The sequence below is a fragment of the Lissotriton helveticus genome, chromosome 5_1, assembly GCF_964261635.1.
Source record: "Lissotriton helveticus chromosome 5_1, aLisHel1.1, whole genome shotgun sequence".
NCBI lineage: Eukaryota > Metazoa > Chordata > Amphibia > Caudata > Salamandridae > Lissotriton > Lissotriton helveticus.
Genome location: NC_136065.1, coordinates 2107523670 through 2107545026, shown reverse-complemented (window position 1 = coordinate 2107545026; position 21357 = coordinate 2107523670). Strand labels below are relative to the sequence as shown.

Below are 21357 nucleotides of genomic sequence, written 5' to 3'. Positions count from 1 at the left end.
ACCAGACGGTACCAGTCGAGCTCACCCAGGCTCCTGTCATATCATGCTTCATCATAGGGGTGCTCCTTCGTCAGCACCAGACGGTACCAGGCGAGCTCACCCAGAGCTCCTTTCGTATCATGCTTCATCATAGGGGTGCTCCTCCGTCAGCACCAGACGGTACCAGTCGAGCTCACCCAGGCTCCTGTCATATCATGCTTCATCATAGGGGTGCTCCTCTGTCAGCACCAGACGGTACCAGTCGAGCTCACCCAGGCTCCTGTCATATCATGCTTCATCATAGGGGTGCTCCTTCGTCAGCACCAGACGGTACCAGGCGAGCTCACCCAGAGCTCCTTTCGTATCATGCATCATCATAGGGGTGCTCCTCCGTCAGCACCAGACGGTACCAGGCGAGCTCACCCAGGCTCCTGTCATATCATGCTTCATCATAGGGGTGCTCCTCCGTCAGCACCAGACGGTACCAGGCGAGCTCACCCAGGGCTCCTGTCATATCATGCGTCATCATAGGGGTGCTCCTTTGTCAGCACCAGACAGTGCCAGGCGAGCTTACCCGGGGCTCCTGTCATATCATGCTTCATCATAGGGGTGCTCCTCCGTCAGCACCAGACGGTACCAGGCGAGCTCACCCAGGCTCCTGTCATATCATGCTTCATCATAGGGGTGCTCCTCCGTCAGCACCAGACGGTACCAGGCGAGCTCACCCAGGCTCCTGTCATATCATGCTTCATCATAGGGGTGCTCCTCCGTCAGCACCAGACGGTACCAGGCGAGCTCACCCAGGCTCCTGTCATATCATGCTTCATCATAGGGGTGCTCCTCCGTCAGCACCAGACGGTACCAGTCGAGCTCACCCGGGCTCCTGTCATATCATGCTTCATCATAGGGGTGCTCCTCCGTCAGCACCAGACGGTACCAGTCGAGCTCACCCGGGCTCCTGTCATATCATGCTTCATCATAGGGGTGCTCCTCCGTCAGCACCAGACGGTACCAGTCGAGCTCACCCGGGCTCCTGTCATATCATGCTTCATCATAGGGGTGCTCCTTCGTCAGCACCAGACGGTACCAGTCGAGCTCACCCGGGCTCCTGTCATATCATGCTTCATCATAGGGGTGCTCCTCCGTCAGCACCAGACGGTACCAGTCGAGCTCACCCAGGCTCCTGTCATATCATGCTTCATCATAGGGGTGCTCCTCTGTCAGCACCAGACGGTGCCGGGCGAGCTCACCCGGGGCTCCTGTCATATCATGCTTCATCATAGGGGTGCTCCTTCATCAGCACCAGACGGTACCAGTCGAGCTCACCCGGGCTCCTGTCATATCATGCATCATCATAGGGGTGCTCCTTTGTCAGCACCAGACGGTACCAGTCGAGCTCACCCGGGCTCCTGTCATATCATGCTTCATCATAGGGGTGCTCCTCCGTCAGCACCAGACGGTACCAGTCGAGCTCACCCAGGGCTCCTGTCATATCATGCTTCATCATAGGGGAGCTCCTCCGTCAGCACCAGACGGTACCAGTCGAGCTCACCCGGGGCTACTGTCATATCATGCTTCATCATAGGGGTGCTCCTTCGTCAGCACCAGACGGTGCTGGGCGAGCTCACCCGGGCTCCTGTCATATCATGCTTCATCATAGGGGTGCTCCTCCGTCAGCACCAGACGGTACCAGCCGAGCTCACCCGGGCTCCTGTCATATCATGCTTCATCATAGGGGTGCTCCTCCGTCAGCACCAGACGGTACCAGTCGAGCTCACCCAGGCTCCTGTCATATCAGGCTTCATCATAGGGGAGCTCCTTCGTCAGCACCAGACAGTGCCAGTCGAGCTCACCCAGGCTCCTGTCATATCAGGCTTCATCATAGGGGTGCTCCTCCGTCAGCACCAGACGGTGCCAGGCGAGCTCACCCAGGCTCCTGTCATATCATGCTTCATCATAGGGGTGCTCCTCCGTCAGCACCAGACGGTACCAGTCGAGCTCACCCGGGCTCCTGTCATATCATGCTTCATCATAGGGGTGCTCCTTCGTCAGCACCAGACGGTGCCGGTCGAGCTCACCCGGGCTCCTGTCATATCATGCTTCATTATAGGGGTGCTCCTCCGTCAGCACCAGACGGTACCAGTCGAGCTCACCCAGAGCTCCTTTCGTATCATGCGTCATCATAGGGGTGCTCCTCCGTCAGCACCAGACGGTACCAGTCGAGCTCACCCGGGCTCCTGTCATATCATGCTTCATCATAGGGGTGCTCCTTCGTCAGCACCAGACGGTACCAGTCGAGCTCACCCGGGCTCCTGTCATATCATGCTTCATCATAGGGGTGCTCCTTCGTCAGCACCAGACGGTGCCGGTCGAGCTCACCCAGGCTCCTGTCATATCATGCTTCATCATAGGGGTGCTCCTTCGTCAGCACCAGACGGTGCCGGTCGAGCTCACCCGGGCTCCTGTCATATCATGCTTCATCATAGGGGTGCTCCTCCGTCAGCACCAGACGGTACCAGTCGAGCTCACCCGGGCTCCTGTCATATCATGCTTCATCATAGGGGTGCTCCTTTGTCAGCACCAGACGGTACCAGTCGAGCTCACCCAGGCTCCTGTTATATCATGCTTCATCATGGGGTGCTCCTCCGTCAGCACCAGACGGTACCAGACGAGCTCACCCAGGCTCCTGTCATATCATGCTTCATCATAGGGGTGCTGCTTCGTCAGTACCGGATGGTGAAGGTCGAGCTCACTCGGGCTCCTGTCATATCATGCGTCATCATAGGGGTGCTCCTTTGTCAGCACCAGACGGTGCCAGGCGAGCTCACTCGGGCTCCTGTCATATCATGCTTCATCATAGGGGTGCTCCTTTGTCAGCACCAGACGGTACCAGTCGAGCTCAACCAGGCTCCTGTCATATCATGCTTCATCATAGGGGTGCTCCTTTGTCAGCACCAGACGGTGCCAGTCGAGCTCACTCGGGCTCCTGTCATATCATGCTTCATCATAGGGGTGCTCCTCCGTCAGCACCAGACGGTACCAGTCGAGCTCACCCAGGCTCCTTTCGTATCATGCGTCATCATAGGGGTGCTCCTTTGTCAGCACCAGACGGTGCCAGGCGAGCTCACTCGGGCTCCTGTCATATCATGCTTCATCATAGGGGTGCTCCTTTGTCAGCACCAGACGGTACCAGTCGAGCTCAACCAGGCTCCTGTCATATCATGCTTCATCATAGGGGTGCTCCTTTGTCAGCACCAGACGGTGCCAGTCGAGCTCACCCGGGCTCCTGTCATATCATGCTTCATCATAGGGGTGCTCCTTTGTCAGCACCAGACGGTGCCAGGCGAGCTCACTCGGGCTCCTGTCATATCATGCTTCATCATAGGGGTGCTCCTTTGTCAGCACCAGACGGTACCAGTCGAGCTCACCCAGGCTCCTGTCATATCATGCTTCATCATAGGGGAGCTCCTCTGTCAGCACCAGACGGTACCAGTCGAGCTCACCCAGAGCTCCTTTCGTATCATGCGTCATCATAGGGGTGCTCCTTTGTCAGCACCAGACGGTACCAGACGAGCTCACCCGGGGCTCCTGTCATATCATGCTTCATCATAGGGGAGCTCCTCCGTCAGCACCAGGCGGTGCCAGACGAGCTCACCCAGGCTCCTGTCATATCATGCTTCATCATAGGGGTGCTCCTCCGTCAGCACCAGACGGTACCAGTCGAGCTCACCCGGGGCTCCTGTCATATCATGCTTCATCATAGGGGAGCTCCTCCGTCAGCACCAGACGGTACCAGACGATTTCACCCGGGCTCCTGTCATATCATGCTTCATCATAGGGGTGCTCCTCCGTCAGCACCAGACGGTACCAGTCGAGCTCACCCAGAGCTCCTTTCGTATCATGCATCATCATAGGGGTGCTCCTTTGTCAGCACCAGACGGTGCCAGTCGAGCTCACCCAGGCTCCTGTCATATCATGCTTCATCATAGGGGTGCTCCTCCGTCAGCACCAGACGGTACCAGTCGAGCTCACCCAGAGCTCCTTTCGTATCATGCGTCATCATAGGGGTGCTCCTTTGTCAGCACCAGACGGTACCAGACGAGCTCACCCGGGGCTCCTGTCATATCATGCTTCATCATAGGGGAGCTCCTCCGTCAGCACCAGACGGTGCCAGACGAGCTCACCCAGGCTCCTGTCATATCATGCTTCATCATAGGGGTGCTCCTCCGTCAGCACCAGACGGTACCAGTCGAGCTCACCCGGGGCTCCTGTCATATCATGCTTCATCATAGGGGAGCTCCTCCGTCAGCACCAGACGGTACCAGACGATTTCACCCGGGCTCCTGTCATATCATGCTTCATTATAGGGGTGCTCCTCCGTCAGCACCAGACGGTACCAGTCGAGCTCACCCAGAGCTCCTTTCGTATCATGCGTCATCATAGGGGTGCTCCTTTGTCAGCACCAGACGGTGCCAGTCGAGCTCACCCAGGCTCCTGTCATATCATGCTTCATCATAGGGGTGCTCCTCCGTCAGCACCAGACGGTACCAGTCGAGCTCACCCGGGGCTCCTGTCATATCATGCTTCATCATAGGGGAGCTCCTCCGTCAGCACCAGACGGTACCAGACGAGCTCACCCGGGCTCCTGTCATATCATGCTTCATCATAGGGGTGCTCCTCCGTCAGCACCGACGGTACCAGTCGAGCTCACCCAGAGCTCCTTTCGTATCATGCGTCATCATAGGGGTGCTCCTTTGTCAGCACCAGACAGTGCCAGGCGAGCTTACCCGGGGCTCCTGTCATATCATGCTTCATCATAGGGGTGCTCCTTTGTCAGCACCAGACGGTACCAGTCGAGCTCACCCAGAGCTCCTTTCGTATCATGCGTCATCATAGGGGTGCTCCTTTGTCAGCACCAGACAGTGCCAGGCGAGCTTACCCGGGGCTCCTGTCATATCATGCTTCATCATAGGGGTGCTCCTTTGTCAGCACCAGACGGTGCCAGGCGAGCTCACCCAGAGCTCCTTTCGTATCATGCGTCATCATAGGGGTGCTCCTTCGTCAGCACCAGACGGTACCAGTCGAGCTCACCCGGGGCTCCTGTCATATCATGCTTCATCATAGGGGTGCTCCTCCGTCAGCACCAGACGGTACCAGTCGAGCTCACCCAGGGCTCCTGTCATATCATGCTTCATCATAGGGGTGCTCCTCTGTCAGCACCAGACGGTACCAGTCGAGCTCACCCAGGCTCCTGTCATATCATGCTTCATCATAGGGGTGCTCCTTCGTCAGCACCAGACGGTACCAGTCGAGCTCACCCAGGCTCCTGTCATATCATGCTTCATCATAGGGGTGCTCCTCCGTCAGCACCAGACGGTACCAGGCGAGCTCACCCAGGCTCCTGTCATATCATGCTTCATCATAGGGGTGCTCCTCCGTCAGCACCAGACGGTACCAGTCGAGCTCACCCAGGCTCCTGTCATATCATGCTTCATCATAGGGGTGCTCCTTTGTCAGCACCAGACGGTACCAGTCGAGCTCACCCAGGCTCCTGTCATATCATGCTTCATCATAGGGGTGCTCCTCCGTCAGCACCAGACGGTACCAGGCGAGCTCACCCAGGCTCCTGTCATATCATGCTTCATCATAGGGGTGCTCCTCCGTCAGCACCAGACGGTACCAGTCGAGCTGACCCAGAGCTCCTTTCGTATCATGCGTCATCATAGGGGTGCTCCTTTGTCAGCACCAGACGGTATCAGACGAGCTCACCCGGGGCTCCTGTCATATCATGCTTCATCATAGGGGAGCTCCTCCGTCAGCACCAGACGGTGCCAGACGAGCTCACCCAGGCTCCTGTCATATCATGCTTCATCATAGGGGTGCTCCTCCGTCAGCACCAGACGGTACCAGTCGAGCTCACCCGGGGCTCCTGTCATATCATGCTTCATCATAGGGGAGCTCCTCCGTCAGCACCAGACGGTACCAGACGATTTCACCCGGGCTCCTGTCATATCATGCTTCATTATAGGGGTGCTCCTCCGTCAGCACCAGACGGTACCAGTCGAGCTCACCTAGAGCTCCTTTCGTATCATGCGTCATCATAGGGGTGCTCCTTTGTCAGCACCAGACGGTGCCAGTCGAGCTCACCCAGGCTCCTGTCATATCATGCTTCATCATAGGGGTGCTCCTCCGTCAGCACCAGACGGTACCAGTCGAGCTCACCCGGGGCTCCTGTCATATCATGCTTCATCATAGGGGAGCTCCTCCGTCAGCACCAGACGGTACCAGACGAGCTCACCCGGGCTCCTGTCATATCATGCTTCATCATAGGGGTGCTCCTCCGTCAGCACCAGACGGTACCAGTCGAGCTCACCCAGAGCTCCTTTCGTATCATGCGTCATCATAGGGGTGCTCCTTTGTCAGCACCAGACAGTGCCAGGCGAGCTTACCCGGGGCTCCTGTCATATCATGCTTCATCATAGGGGTGCTCCTTTGTCAGCACCAGACGGTACCAGTCGAGCTCACCCAGAGCTCCTTTCGTATCATGCGTCATCATAGGGGTGCTCCTTTGTCAGCACCAGACAGTGCCAGGCGAGCTTACCCGGGGCTCCTGTCATATCATGCTTCATCATAGGGGTGCTCCTTTGTCAGCACCAGACGGTGCCAGGCGAGCTCACCCAGAGCTCCTTTCGTATCATGCGTCATCATAGGGGTGCTCCTTCGTCAGCACCAGACGGTACCAGTCGAGCTCACCCGGGGCTCCTGTCATATCATGCTTCATCATAGGGGTGCTCCTCCGTCAGCACCAGACGGTACCAGTCGAGCTCACCCAGGGCTCCTGTCATATCATGCGTCATCATAGGGGTGCTCCTTTGTCAGCACCAGACAGTGCCAGGCGAGCTTACCCGGGGCTCCTGTCATATCATGCTTCATCATAGGGGTGCTCCTTTGTCAGCACCAGACGGTGCCAGGCGAGCTCACCCAGAGCTCCTTTCGTATCATGCGTCATCATAGGGGTGCTCCTTCGTCAGCACCAGACGGTACCAGTCGAGCTCACCCGGGGCTCCTGTCATATCATGCTTCATCATAGGGGTGCTCCTCCGTCAGCACCAGACGGTACCAGTCGAGCTCACCCAGGCTCCTGTCATATCATGCTTCATCATAGGGATGCTCCTTCGTCAGCACCAGACGGTACCAGTCGAGCTCACCCAGGCTCCTGTCATATCATGCTTCATCATAGGGATGCTCCTTCGTCAGCACCAGACGGTACCAGTCGAGCTCACCCAGGCTCCTGTCATATCATGCTTCATCATAGGGGTGCTCCTCCGTCAGCACCAGACGGTACCAGGCGAGCTCACCCAGGCTCCTGTCATATCATGCTTCATCATAGGGGTGCTCCTCCGTCAGCACCAGACGGTACCAGTCGAGCTCACCCAGGCTCCTGTCATATCATGCTTCATCATAGGGGTGCTCCTTTGTCAGCACCAGACGGTACCAGTCGAGCTCACCCAGGCTCCTGTCATATCATGCTTCATCATAGGGGTGCTCCTCCGTCAGCACCAGACGGTACCAGGCGAGCTCACCCAGGCTCCTGTCATATCATGCTTCATCATAGGGGTGCTCCTCTGTCAGCACCAGACGGTGCCGGGCGAGCTCACCCGGGGCTCCTGTCATATCATGCTTCATCATAGGGGTGCTCCTTCATCAGCACCAGACGGTACCAGTCGAGCTCACCCAGGCTCCTGTCATATCATGCTTCATCATAGGGGTGCTCCTCTGTCAGCACCAGACGGTACCAGACGAGCTCACCCGGGGCTCCTGTCACATCATGCTTCATCATAGGGGCGCTCCTTCGTCAGCACCAGACGGTACCAGTCGAGCTCACCCAGGCTCCTGTCATATCATGCTTCATCATAGGGGTGCTCCTCCGTCAGCACCAGACGGTGCCGGTCGAGCTCACCCAGGGCTCCTATCATATCATGCTTCATCATAGGGGTGCTCCTTTGTCAGCACCAGACGGTACCAGTCGAGCTCACCCAGGCTCCTGTCATATCATGCTTCATCATAGGGGAGCTCCTCCGTCAGCACCAGACGGTACCAGGCGAGCTCACCCAGGCTCCTGTCATATCATGCTTCATCATAGGGGTGCTCCTCCATCAGCACCAGACGGTGCCGGGCGAGCTCACCCGGGGCTCCTGTCATATCATGCTTCATCATAGGGGTGCTCCTTCATCAGCACCAGACGGTACCAGTCGAGCTCACCCAGGCTCCTGTCATATCATGCTTCATCATAGGGGTGCTCCTTCGTCAGCACCAGACGGTACCAGTCGAGCTCACCCAGGCTCCTGTCATATCATGCTTCATCATAGGGGTGCTCCTCCGTCAGCACCAGACGGTGCCAGGCGAGCTCACCCGGGGCTACTGTCATATCATGCTTCATCATAGGGGTGCTCCTCCGTCAGCACCAGACGGTGCCAGTCGAGCTCACCCGGGGCTCCTGTCATATCATGCTTCATCATAGGGGTGCTCCTCTGTCAGCACCAGACGGTGCCGGGCGAGCTCACCCAGGGCTACTGTCATATCATGCTTTACCATAGGGGTGCTCCTCCGTCAGCACCAGACGGTACCAGTCGAGCTCACCCAGGCTCCTGTCATATCATGCTTCATCATAGGGGTGCTCCTTCGTCAGAACCAGATGACGCTAGGTGAGCTCACCCAGGCTCCTTTCGTGTCACGCTTCATCATAGGAGTGCTCATCCGTCAGCACCAGATAGTAACAGGCGAGCTCACCCAGGGCTCATATTATATCATGCTTCATCATAGGGGTGCTCCTTCATCAGCACCAGACGGTACCAGTCGAGCTCACCCGATCTCCTGTCATATCATGCTTCATCATAGGGGTGCTCCTCTGTCAGCACCAGACGGTACCAGACGAGCTCACCCAGGGCTCCTGTCACATCATGCTTCATCATAGGGGCGCTCCTTCGTCAGCACCAGACGGTACCAGTCGAGCTCACCCAGGCTCCTGTCATATCATGCTTCATCATAGGGGTGCTCCTCCGTCAGCACCAGACGGTACCAGGCGAGCTCACCCAGAGCTCCTTTCGTATCATGCGTCATCATAGGGGTGCTCCTTCGTCAGCACCAGACGGTACCAGTCGAGCTCACCCGGGGCTCCTGTCATATCATGCTTCATCATAGGGGTGCTCCTCCGTCAGCACCAGACGGTACCAGTCGAGCTCACCCAGGCTCCTGTCATATCATGCTTCATCATAGGGGAGCTCCTCCGTCAGCACCAGACGGTACCAGGCGAGCTCACCCAGGCTCCTGTCATATCATGGTTTACCATAGGGGCGCTACTCCGTCAGCGACAAATGGTGCCAGGGCGAGCTCACCCGGGCGCCTGTCATATCATGCTTCATCATAGGGGTGCTCCTCCGTCAGCACCAGACGGTACCAGTCGAGCTCACCCGGGGCTCCTGTCATATCATGCTTCATCATAGGGGTGCTCCTCCGTCAGCACCAGACGGTGCCGGTCGAGCTCACCCAGGGCTCCTGTCATATCATGCTTCATCATAGGGGTGCTCCTCCGTCAGCACCAGACAGTGCCAGTCGAGCTCACCCGGGGCTCCTGTCATATCATGCTTCATCATAGGGGTGCTCCTCCGTCAGCACCAGACGGTACCAGTCGAGCTCACCCAGGCTCCTGTCATATCATGCTTCATCATAGGGGTGCTCCTTCGTCAGCACCAGACAGTGCCAGTCGAGCTCACCCGGGCTCCTGTCATATCATGCTTCATCATAGGGGTGCTCCTCCGTCAGCACCAGACGGTGCCAGGCGAGCTCACCCGGGCTCCTGTCATATCATGCTTCATCATAGGGGTGCTCCTCCGTCAGCACCAGACGGTACCAGTCGAGCTCACCCAGGCTCCTGTCATATCATGCTTCATCATAGGGGAGCTCCTCCGTCAGCACCAGACGGTACCAGTCGAGCTCACCCGGGGCTCTTGTCATATCATGCTTCATCATAGGGGAGCTCCTTCATCAGCACCAGACGGTACCAGTCGAGCTCACCCGGGGCTCCTGTCCTATCATGCTTCATCATAGGGGTGCTCCTCTGTCAGCACCAGACGGTGCCGGGCGAGCTCACCCAGGGCTACTGTCATATCATGCTTCATCATAGGGGTGCTCCTCCGTCAGCACCAGACGGTACCAGTCGAGCTCACCCAGGCTCCTGTCATATCATGCTTCATCATAGGGGTGCTCCTCTGTCAGCACCAGACGGTGCCGGGCGAGCTCACCCAGGGCTACTGTCATATCATGCTTTACCATAGGGGCGCTACTCCGTCAGCAACAAATGGTGCCAGGGCGAGCTCACCCGGAGTTCCTATTATATCATGCTTCATCATAGGGGTGCTCCTCCGTCAGCACCAGACGGTACCAGTCGAGCTCACCCAGGCTCCTGTCATATCATGCTTCATCATAGGGGAGCTCCTCCGTCAGCACCAGACGGTACCAGTCGAGCTCACCCGGGGCTCTTGTCATATCATGCTTCATCATAGGGGAGCTCCTTCATCAGCACCAGACGGTACCAGTCGAGCTCACCCGGGGCTCCTGTCATATCATGCTTCATCATAGGGGTGCTCCTCTGTCAGCACCAGACGGTGCCGGGCGAGCTCACCCAGGGCTACTGTCATATCATGCTTCATCATAGGGGTGCTCCTCCGTCAGCACCAGACGGTACCAGTCGAGCTCACCCAGGCTCCTGTCATATCATGCTTCATCATAGGGGTGCTCCTCTGTCAGCACCAGACGGTGCCGGGCGAGCTCACCCAGGGCTACTGTCATATCATGCTTTACCATAGGGGCGCTACTCCGTCAGCAACAAATGGTGCCAGGGCGAGCTCACCCGGAGTTCCTATTATATCATGCTTCATCATAGGGGTGCTCCTCCGTCAGCACCAGACGGTACCAGTCGAGCTCACCCGGGGCTCCTGCTATGTCATGTTTCATCAAAGAGGTGCTCCTCCGTCAGCACATTGCTGGAGCAGAGCGGGCTCATCCAAAGCTCTTGGAGGACTTTTGTGTTCTCTGTGTATGAGAATTCAATATCTGATGTGATAGGTCTTGAGTTTGTGCTGTTAAAATTGTATAGAGGCAGGTGGGATATAAATACAATTAAATTAACCTGCTCCACACAAGATTAAAAACAACTGTAGGAGTGGAAGAAACCAGATACCAGTTAGGGTACTTTCCTCACATTTGTTCTACGTCAACATATTTATTTTCAGCCCTTAAATAGTGAGAAATTAATCCAAGGTTTTCTTCAGAACCAAAAGACCCTACTTTGCTAGATGTACCCTAGGTTTTCCTCACCTGGTGAAAAACTAAAAGTTAAAACACCTCTCTTTTAAAGTGATTCCATCCAGGTTTCCTAATCTCCTCTACCCTCCTGCTTCTGAAGACTGGGGGCCGAATGCCCCACGTACCCCGTACAGTACTTTGCAGGTGCCGGGCTCCGGTGCTCTACAGTGCTAAGCCTGCCTAGGTTCCTCCGGTCCCTGTTGCAGTAGTTCGTGTTCATACCAACACAAACTCTGCCTGCATCCCACTGTTGTCTGATATTGTCGTCATGGCACTGAATATGAATTGTGTCCCGCCATTCCTCGATAACGTGACTGAGGTGCATGTTCTAACGTACAACACTGGCAACGCACTGTACCCTAATGGTAGACAACCTTTACAACGCAACTTTTACAACGCACTACCATTACAACGAAACTTTTACAACGCAAAATCCATTACAACGCATGCATTTACAACGCAGTCATTACAACGCATGACACTACAACGCACACCACTACAACGCATGCCATTACAACGCAGTCATTACAACGCATACCATTACAACGCATAGCATTACAACACATAGTACCCTACACTATCCAACACTTACCCTACTGTTGCACCCCCTGGAGTTAGAATAGTAATTTTTACCCCTACACTATCCAACACTTACCCTACTGTTGCACCCCCTGGAGTTAGAATAGTAATTTTTACCCCTACACTATCCAACACTTACCTTACATGCAATGTAATTTAATGCGTTGTAATGGTATGCGTTGTAAATGTAGTATGCGTTGTAGTGGAATGCGTTGTAAAGGTAGTTTCAAAGAATTCGTTGTAATGGTATGCGTTGCAATGGTGTGCGTTGTAATGGATGTTGCGGTGTAAAAAATGCGTTGTAAAGGTAGGCGTTGTAAAAGTATGCGTTGTAACGTCATACATCCTACCCTAATACGGTGGTATATGGAAGTAGCACCGATTGTAACTGCGCCTGAACCTTCCAAAGCTCAAAATCCCCTCCCAGATGTTTTACATCACTCCAACAAGGTAAATACAGGCATTAGTAACTCACCAACCCCCATCAGCTGAGCGGTCAAAACCTAGGTGGCAGATAGATGGTGGTGCCCATAATAGGTTAGAATAGGCTTTCTGCTAGTATTACTCATAGTCAAATGAGAAAGGTGACTTTCTAAATTGGGGAACCCCACTCACCTCTAGAGCTCTGTTCAGGTGTTGGAAATGGGATCCCCGGCTGGCCAGGGCTTTCGCCAAAGTCAGTCAGAGACCACCACTCCCAAGTCAGGGCAAGGGAGTTACACGCCAAGATAACCCCTACTCACCCTCTAGGTAACGTGGCGCGAGCAGCAAGGCTAAACTTGGAGGCGATGTAGGTTAAGTATTTGCGCACGCACCTCAGCAACAACACCCAGGCCCACCACAAAGGAAACTCCACACAAGGTTATATAAAAATAGCCTTTGTATTACACCAAAACACATTAGATAAAACACACTTTACAATGTGCCAGAGGCACGGGCAGAATTTACAGGGGGATATTTACAAGACAGGGCCACATGGACCACTGTCAGGAATCAGAAGTAGCACTTTCAGAAATAGCACTTAGAAGGTAAAATATAAATGTACTTTAGCACAAAATAGCACACAACCAGTATCTACTGGTAACAGGACCTCACTAGCACCACCGGTACTAGGGAGAAAACAACCACCTATGTATCACAATACCTGTAGGGGTGTAAGAGGAAAACACATGATGCAATGCATAACATTCATTCAGAGGTGCATAGAAAGTACAATTGTGCCAAACTCACGTAAGTCACCACCTGTGACTGTCCCTAGGCCCTCTGGCCTTGTTGGGGCTAGGACGCCCTGTGTCCAAAGTGTCAGGGTCCTAAACGTGGCAGTTGCCCACAAAGTGCTGGGCAACTGTTGCAACAATGTTTGAGCCTGCCAGGGCTCAAGAACAACAATGGGGCCAATGGGGGAGCCTCGCTGGGCTCTTAAAGATACTTGTGGCACTTGAGCCCCTCGTGGGCTCTCAAAGCCAATGGCACCCTCAGAGCCTCTCTGGGCTCAAAATACTGATGGCCTTAGAGCCCTCGTGGCTCTAAACAAATAAACTGCCCCCTCGAGCCTCTCTGGCTCAACCAACAAATAAAAAGGCACTCAAGGGCCTCGGGGCTCTAAACCAAAGGACTGCCCCTTCGTTGGAGCCCCCCTCCTGGGGACTCGAAGCAATTATGGCCCTCCCAGAGCCTCTCAGGGCTCGTGACAAAAGGGGCCCGTGGAGCCTCTCAGGGCTCAGAACAGATATGCCCCACACGTTGGAGTCCCTCCGGGGGACTCGAAAAGCAGAGGACGCCCCCCCCCCAGCACCGGAGACACAGCGCAGCACTCACCGGGACTCTGGGGGGTGTGGGCTCCTCCTCGGCTTCCTTGCTGGCTGCGGGGCTCTCCCTTCACTCAGGGAGCCTCGTAGCAGACGCCGGCTTCACTCCTCCTCGCTTTCCGGATCCCGGGGTCGGCTCCCGGCAGCCTCGGGCTTCCTCCTTCCTTTGCCTGAAGCCCCGCCTACAACCAGGCGTGTCGCGGGCACTTCCGGGTCGCGCTGCTGAGGGCAGCCAGTAGTAGCGCGGCCCTGGAGACGTGGAGGCGGCACTTCCGGGTCGTCGCGGGCAGCGCGGCGGCTCGTACTAGGCAGGCAGGCGGGCTCTAAGTACCCGAGGAGTGGGCTCCCTCGTGGTAATTCACAACATCCAAGTACGGGGCAATGCCGGGTGGCACCGGCCTTAAATAAAATATAAAGCGAGGTAGGCACTCGCGAATGTCGCAAATCGGCACAATCAGCCGGGCAGATGCCGGGTGGGCACCGGCTGTACAACGAGCGCTCCCCAGCGCTCGGGGACAAGGCACAGCGCTCTCAAGCGCCAAGGGACTAAAGAAAAGCGCTCCTAGCGCTAGGAATATCAGCAAAGCGCTATTGAGCGCTGGGGCACCAGGAAAGCGCTCCTAGCGCTATAAATCAAATAAGAGCGCCTCCAGGCACTCTAAGCAAAAAGCAAAAGCTCCAGCAGGGACTGGAGGCAGGCAGAGGGGCAAGGCAGGGCCAGAGCCAGCACACTGGGTCTCCAGGCAGGGAGACAGTCCAAGTGGCGGTCCTCCTGGCCCCAGCAGCAGCAGCAGCCCCCTCTGGCAAGGATCCAAAAGTAGAACAACATCTGTGGGGACACAGCCCCATTTTTATACAGCATTTCCCTTTGTCTGAAGGTGCAGAGTGGGGGCGGAACCAGTCGCAGCTGGTTCTTGAGTACTCTGTTTACCTCAGCCACCCTCTCTATTCACTGGCAGGGCTTGGGTCATTAGACACACCACAGGGGGGCGGAGCCAGCATTGTGTGGGGAAAACCCAGCCCATCCAGGACACAGGTACACTCCTCCCACACATCACTCATGCTAATCTCCCACTCACCACCGGGCAGACCCACCCAGACTTCCTGGAGCCTGGCATGCCAGCCAGCTCCAGCCAATCACACGCCAGCACCCTCACAGCACACGTACAGCCATGTCTAGAAATGATACTTCCCCACTAGACACATACAAGCCGCACATACCGTTGTGCAGCATTCATTCTCACGAGTTCACACATACCAGACTCAAGCCTGTACACCCCACGCATCAGGAACTACCAGGGACACATACATTCCCCATGCATTCCTATGGGCGGGCAGGCCTAGCTCAGCACATGCACTCAGAGTGCGCACGCACTTTCCACTGGGACACAGTGAAAGTGCGCACAATCCCTAAAATCACCATTGCCAGGTCACCATTTCACGCAAAAAGTCTAGGGGTGAACCTGCCCTAAGGGCCCAAGTCCAACATCAGGTAACCCTATTTTTCCAGAATCAATGTTTGTACTGTTTTAAACTTTTTATTGCTATATAGAAAATAATATTGAATTAATTTGGCCATGTCAACTTCACAAAGCAAAATCAAAGGAGGTCATTAGCACCCTTAGGCAACAAGCTCCTCCAGCTGTTGGGGTGACAGCGACAGAGGACAGAAGGATCTGCTCTAGAGGTGAACTTCTCAATGCCTACCTTGGCAGCGTCCAGCTCCCGGATGTGTGATTTGAAGCCGGTTTGGATCTCCCCAATAGCTCCTCGAAGCTCTCCCAGGTGCTGCTTCTGGAGGTCATTCATGAGCAAGGGAGGGACCTGTGCGAGCAGCCGCTCACACTCTTCCAGCTGTTCCCGGAACTCTACGGAGACAAGAGGTACAGAAGCTCCGTCAGGCTTGGCATCGAGCCCCAGACTTCTTCGCGTGTGACTTAGGATACTGATAGGTGGTTGGTTCATTGAACGCCAGAGAAGGAGATGCAATGTTACAAAAGAACCATGGTTACAAACTGGACATCAAAAAAAGTAAGTTGGGTACTCGGTGACTTGCAGCACCAAGAAGCAAATGTAGGATTCCAAGTAAGGCTCATATCTGTCAGTCCAAGTGACCGCCCATTGGTCATACAGTGCATTGTAAGAACATTTAGGTACACTCCGCAATTGGCCAATTAGACCATTATAGAATGAGCATGATCTTGCTGTCCAAATATTGCTAATTGCAAGGCTGAAATTTAACCCCACTTGCATTCCTTAGAGGGATGTTGACGGGCTACAACATTCAGTTTTCACGTCAGCAATGTAGCTGTCCCGTCTAAAGTCAACACAATTCTCCATTGCCCCCTTGCGGTCTTTGACATCCATCTATTACCTTAACCTGGTTTCCTACTAAGAAAAAATTGTTTTTATTCTATTGAACAAAATAGTAATGTGGGAGAAGAAAGTTGAGCAGCTTATTGGTAATGCTTTCAGATAGTAATCTGTGTGTACCCTGAAGGTTAGAATCTTAGTAGGTCCACTCAGCCTTTCTTTCTTCTGTGATCAACAAAAGGGCTACAAATTAACCTGTTATCAGTGCCAAGAGACCAGACAAACTGCAGAGGGCTCTAAATAAGCAAAGTCACTTTTGTAATAGTAATTTACTGCCTGGTTTTCCCACCTGTGGGATGCGGAATCTTAGGAGTTTCATTTCTGTATGTTACATGTCAAAATTTGCATGTGGCAAATATCAGAAATTCAGCCAATGCACTTCCTTTTTGGGCTGTTTACCCTCAGCCAATCCCATAGTGTCTTGCCCCCAGGAGGCCATTTTAGATGTGTCGCAAGTCAATCGAATGAGGATCCGTAACTCTTAGGTCTCAGAGCAAGGTTACTTGCTAGAATTTATGTTCAAAGTACTTCAATAAGCACAACGAATATCTAACTCAGCAATACATTACACATGTGTTTAATAAATCCTATCATTTCAACATAGGCCTTCAAATATGCTCACAAAAACAAAGTAGTGGTTTTTGTGTAATAAAAAAAAGAATTGGGAGTCTGCCACTGACAACAGTGTTGGAGTCCATCAGACCAGATCTTGAAATGTCACCCACCAATCAGCTGCAAAAGGCTGAGAGATACAAGTATCAGTCAGTTACTTATGTTCAGCATTTTGACACCAAAGTGGATCTGTGTTACAACTTCTTAAGCACCACAGATTGTGTTATCTGGGCACAGGCTGTATAGAACTCAACAGTTCTCTATGGGAACTGTTAGAAATACATCCTTGCATGGACTTTGGGATAAAGGTCCACTAATGGAACGCTAGCATGTCCGCATGCAGGTGAGGACACGGCTGGAAGCCCACCACAGGCTAAGGGGGATCCGGTGAAGGAATCCAATCTTACCATTCAGGCAGGCGTTGTGGTATTCATCTCCCTGGCTCTGGTAGGACAGCAACTTCTGCACCAACACGCCTGCACACTCTTCAAATGTGTCTTTAAGGAAATCAGACCTTCCGATCAAGCGTTTCTCTTTTTTCTTGTAAAATTCCTGGAAGAGAAAGACAGAGTAAAAATGGATCAGAGTGAAGTAGAACCCTAGCTTGAGGCAGGCTGCGTGCATCGATGGGTTAGCAAGTGGTCAGCAGGTGGGCTGCTTCTCTCAATGTCTTGGCTCAAGGTCATGCAGACAGGCTGCATGCCTCAATGGCATGGTGTTTGGTCAAGCAGACAGGCTGCATGCCTCAATGGCATGGTGTTTGGTCAAGCAGACAGGCTGCATGCCTCAATGGCATGGCGTTTGGTCAAGCACACAGGCTGCATGCCTCAATGGCATGGCGTTTGGTCAAGCAGGCAGGCTGCATGCCTCAATGGCATGGTGTTTGGTCAAGCAGACAAGCTGCATGCCTCAATGGCATGGTGTTTGGTCAAGCAGGCAGGTTGCATGCCACAATGGCATGGTGTTTGGTCAAACAGGCCAACATGTGCCTCAATGGCGAAGCACGGATTTCCACATATAAGGGAAATATCAAATCCAACCTAGGCCACAGTAACTAGAAGCAACTCACTACCATTTAGATTTCATGGCTTGCATTCAATCTCAACAGCTTGGTAAGCATCTCAGTGAACTCCTACACTTGCCCTTCTTGAATATGGCTGGTGTACCTGGGAGGAGCAGTGCAAGAGTTACTGGAACTGATGTAAAAGGTACTGCTTCTGACACTGCATCACAACTAATGCACTCTTCTATGAAGTTACAGGCTGGATGGAAAACATATCATACAAAAAAGAGAGCATTCTGAAACATTTTAAAACTTGTATTACTTGTTTTTTAAGTGGCATGAACAGCATCTGTTGCTACTCCTCCCCCCCCCCTACCCAAGAGAATCAATAGCCTCTACATGGTACCAACCGTCCCGGGACCGTCTCCCGGCACCCTCTACATCCTGATCAAACTCTCGTGTGCCTCGTCACCCACCTTGTTGCCCACATCCCCGAGGGTACTCACCCCCTGCTCACCCCTCTTGTTCCCCTCCCTCCCCCTCTCATGGTGCGTAGACCAACTAGCTCCGAGGCCCCCCCCCTGACGCCCGTCGCCAGTATCCCCTTGCCTAGACCCTGCTAGCGCCTATAAGCTTCCCACCCACGGTTTTTGTCCCCCTCGTTATCAGGTGCCACCACTATATGGACAGTGCAGACCTTGATCCAACGCTCTCAAGGTGGGATCCTATATACCCGCTATTATCCACCGCCCCATTGGCGATATAGATTCACTGTTTCCCGACCAGCGGACATGTTTGCACGATCTACATTGATCATTCAAGGAAATGTATGTTAGCGCCAGTTATGTAGATACTAAAAAACGTTGCACGCCTGACTGTTCGTGGCTGAATGTTGAGGCCACGTCAGCAGATCAATTACACTGTACCTATATACCTTGATGCAACAATAAAATAAATTTCAACAAAAAATGAACAGCATCTGTTGCCATCAGAGTCTGCAACTTCCCCCACACTAACCCATCACAGCCATTTTGAGATTATTAACAGTGACACAACACCAAATTAACGAAGGAAGAGATAGAGATGACTCTAACGATGATATCAATGTGGATGAGTTTTATTTTTATTTTATTTTGAAGGTTTTATATAGCGCGAACAAGACTCTTACGAGTATCAGAGCGCTTTACAAGACAAATGTGAGAAAGAAACCAAAATGTAACAAAAACAAGAGATAGGTGCAAACATGGTACAAAACGTAAGCATGTAAAGTCAGTTATCTTGACGGAAGAAATGTCAGCAAGTTGAGGACAAATACATAGATAGGAACAGTAAAGCAAAAGCTAGCAGAACGGACAGGATCACGTGAATTGAGCCAAGAGGATCGCTTTCACTTCCTTTTTGAAGGAGGCAGGGAACGGGTCCGTTCTTGTTTTGTGGGCAAAGCGTTCCAGATCCTAGGAGCCATACCAGAGAATGAGCGAGAGTATGTTTTTTTCTTGACAAATCGTTGTGATTTTAGAAGAAGTCCCCCGTCCCCCAGAAGTGACGCATCTGGTGTGCCAGATCTTTATGGCTGTGAAGGAGGTTGATACATAAAACACTTGCAGTAGCACCGACGACAGGTGTGGCACATCCCCAAGGGCATGAGGTCAGGTGTAGTGTGCAAGCTGTTTTGGACCTTGAAGGAGGCTGGTGGCCCAAATGGCTCTAACAGTGAAGGAGGCCTATGATCAGATCTTAGTACCTTTGAAGGTGAGAGGGCCACAATTTTCCTGGTTGCGAGGAGGCAGGAGTATCAAACCTTCCTCACCATGAATGAGGCTGGAGTACCAGATCATTGCCGCCTTAAATGAGGCTTGAGTAGATAGCTTCCTGACAGTGAAGAAAGCTGGTGCAGCAGACCTGTGTGGCTTTGAAAGAGGCTAGTGCACCAGATTCTGGTGACCAATCAGAGCTATGACTATAGTGTGTCCTTAAAATGTCCTAAACATAGAGATCACTTTAGAAATGAGTGGAAAAGCAATAAAGTTGCAGATATCGCATATCGAGCACCGCGAAACTTTGCTGTTTGGAAACCTTTGCATAGAAAATTGGCATTTGAGAGTTTTTACCATAGAGAATACATTTATTTCTGGGATTCCGAAGACAACCAAGAGATCTTTTTGAACCCGTTAATTTAGCTTCCGTTTTCAGATCATAGCCACCAACGACATCTGAACCGTCCTCGACCAAGGAGAAACAGAAACTTTGGTCCTCATCAACCTCTCAGCAGCCTTCGGCACTGTATCCCACCACACACTGATGAAAGGGCTTCACCAATTCGGCATCCAAGGGGACGCGCTCAGATGGATCACCTCCTACCTCATCGGAAGAACCCAGAGAATCCAACTCCCACCTTTCACCTCTGAACCTAAGGAAATCCCCTACGGTGTCCCCTAGGACTCATCCCTCAGCCCCACGCTCGTCAACGCATATATGACCCCGCTGGCCAACATCGACAGATTCCACAGTCTCAACATAATTTCCTATGCAGACGACACCCAACTCATCCTCTAATTCACTGACAACCCCACCACCAGAACCAACTTCAACAAAACGTCACCAACTGGATGAAGAACAACTGCCTGCAGCTGAACACAGAAAAGATGGAAGTATTGATCTTTGGCAACAGCAGTAACACATGGAACTGCCCTAGTGGCCATCAGACCTAGGATCCACACCCACTCCCACCAACCACACCAGAAGCCTCAGAATCATCATTGACAACAAGCTCACCATGAAATCATAGTTTAATGTCATCTGCTCCACCTGCTTCTTCACTCTACGCATGCTATGTACGGTCTTCAAGTGGTTACCCGCACACACAAGATGCACTGTAACACAAGCCGTCATCACCAGCAAACTGAACTACGACAATGCCCTCTACATAGGAATCGCCATACACCTTCTACAGAGACTTCAGTTTATACATAAAGCCACAGCCAGAATCATCCTCTGTAGTCCCCGACAAACCCACATCACGCCCCACCTCAGGCAACTTCACTGGTTTCCCCTACAGAAGGGATGCCAATTCAAGCTGCTGACCCATGCATACAAGGCTCTACACAACCAAGGACTCGCCTACATTAACCACCGCCTGAACTTCCACCAACCATCGAGAGGACTACGCTCCACCTCCCTTTCACTTGCACATACACCCCCGCATCTATCGAAGCAGAAGTGGAGAACGCTACTTCTCCCACAGAGCAGCACAGACCTGAAACAGACTCCCCACGCACCTCTGGACTATCACCTCACTTCTGGAATGCCGAATGGCCCTCAAGACTGGCTGTTCGAATAAGCCTCCAAGACCTGTAAGCGCTTGGATACCACATCGGGTAATTAGCGCGCTATAAAAATCCTGATTTATTGATTGATTGAGATGTCTTAACAATCCATGTAGAAAGTATTTGTCCAAACAAGTGTTACTTCTTCAGTATGAACCACAGACTATGGTTCCCCTGGATAAAAATGAGGCAAAATGGGGCAAGTGAGGAATCTCATTTCTGCTACTCCCTTCTGCAGGAGCCGAACCCATGATGCAAGCCCAATGACTTATTGCCTTCATGTCAACACCACTATTTTTGCAAGACCTCTGGG

The 21357-nt window shown here is 53.0% G+C and overlaps 1 protein-coding gene across 3 annotated transcripts in view; it reads right to left on the bottom strand.

Annotated features, from left to right (window-relative positions):
* CCDC180 (coiled-coil domain containing 180) overlaps positions 1–21357 on the bottom strand; it is a 492398-nt gene that overhangs the window by 56810 nt on the left and 414231 nt on the right. For all 3 annotated transcript variants that reach the window (XM_078646144.1, XM_078646142.1, XM_078646143.1), the window contains exons 31-32: positions 17123–17267; positions 15438–15598 (exon numbers count right to left, since the gene is read on the bottom strand). In XM_078646144.1, the coding sequence (XP_078502270.1) occupies positions 15438–15598; positions 17123–17267 (306 nt within the window). The remainder of the gene's footprint in view (positions 1–15437; positions 15599–17122; positions 17268–21357) is intronic.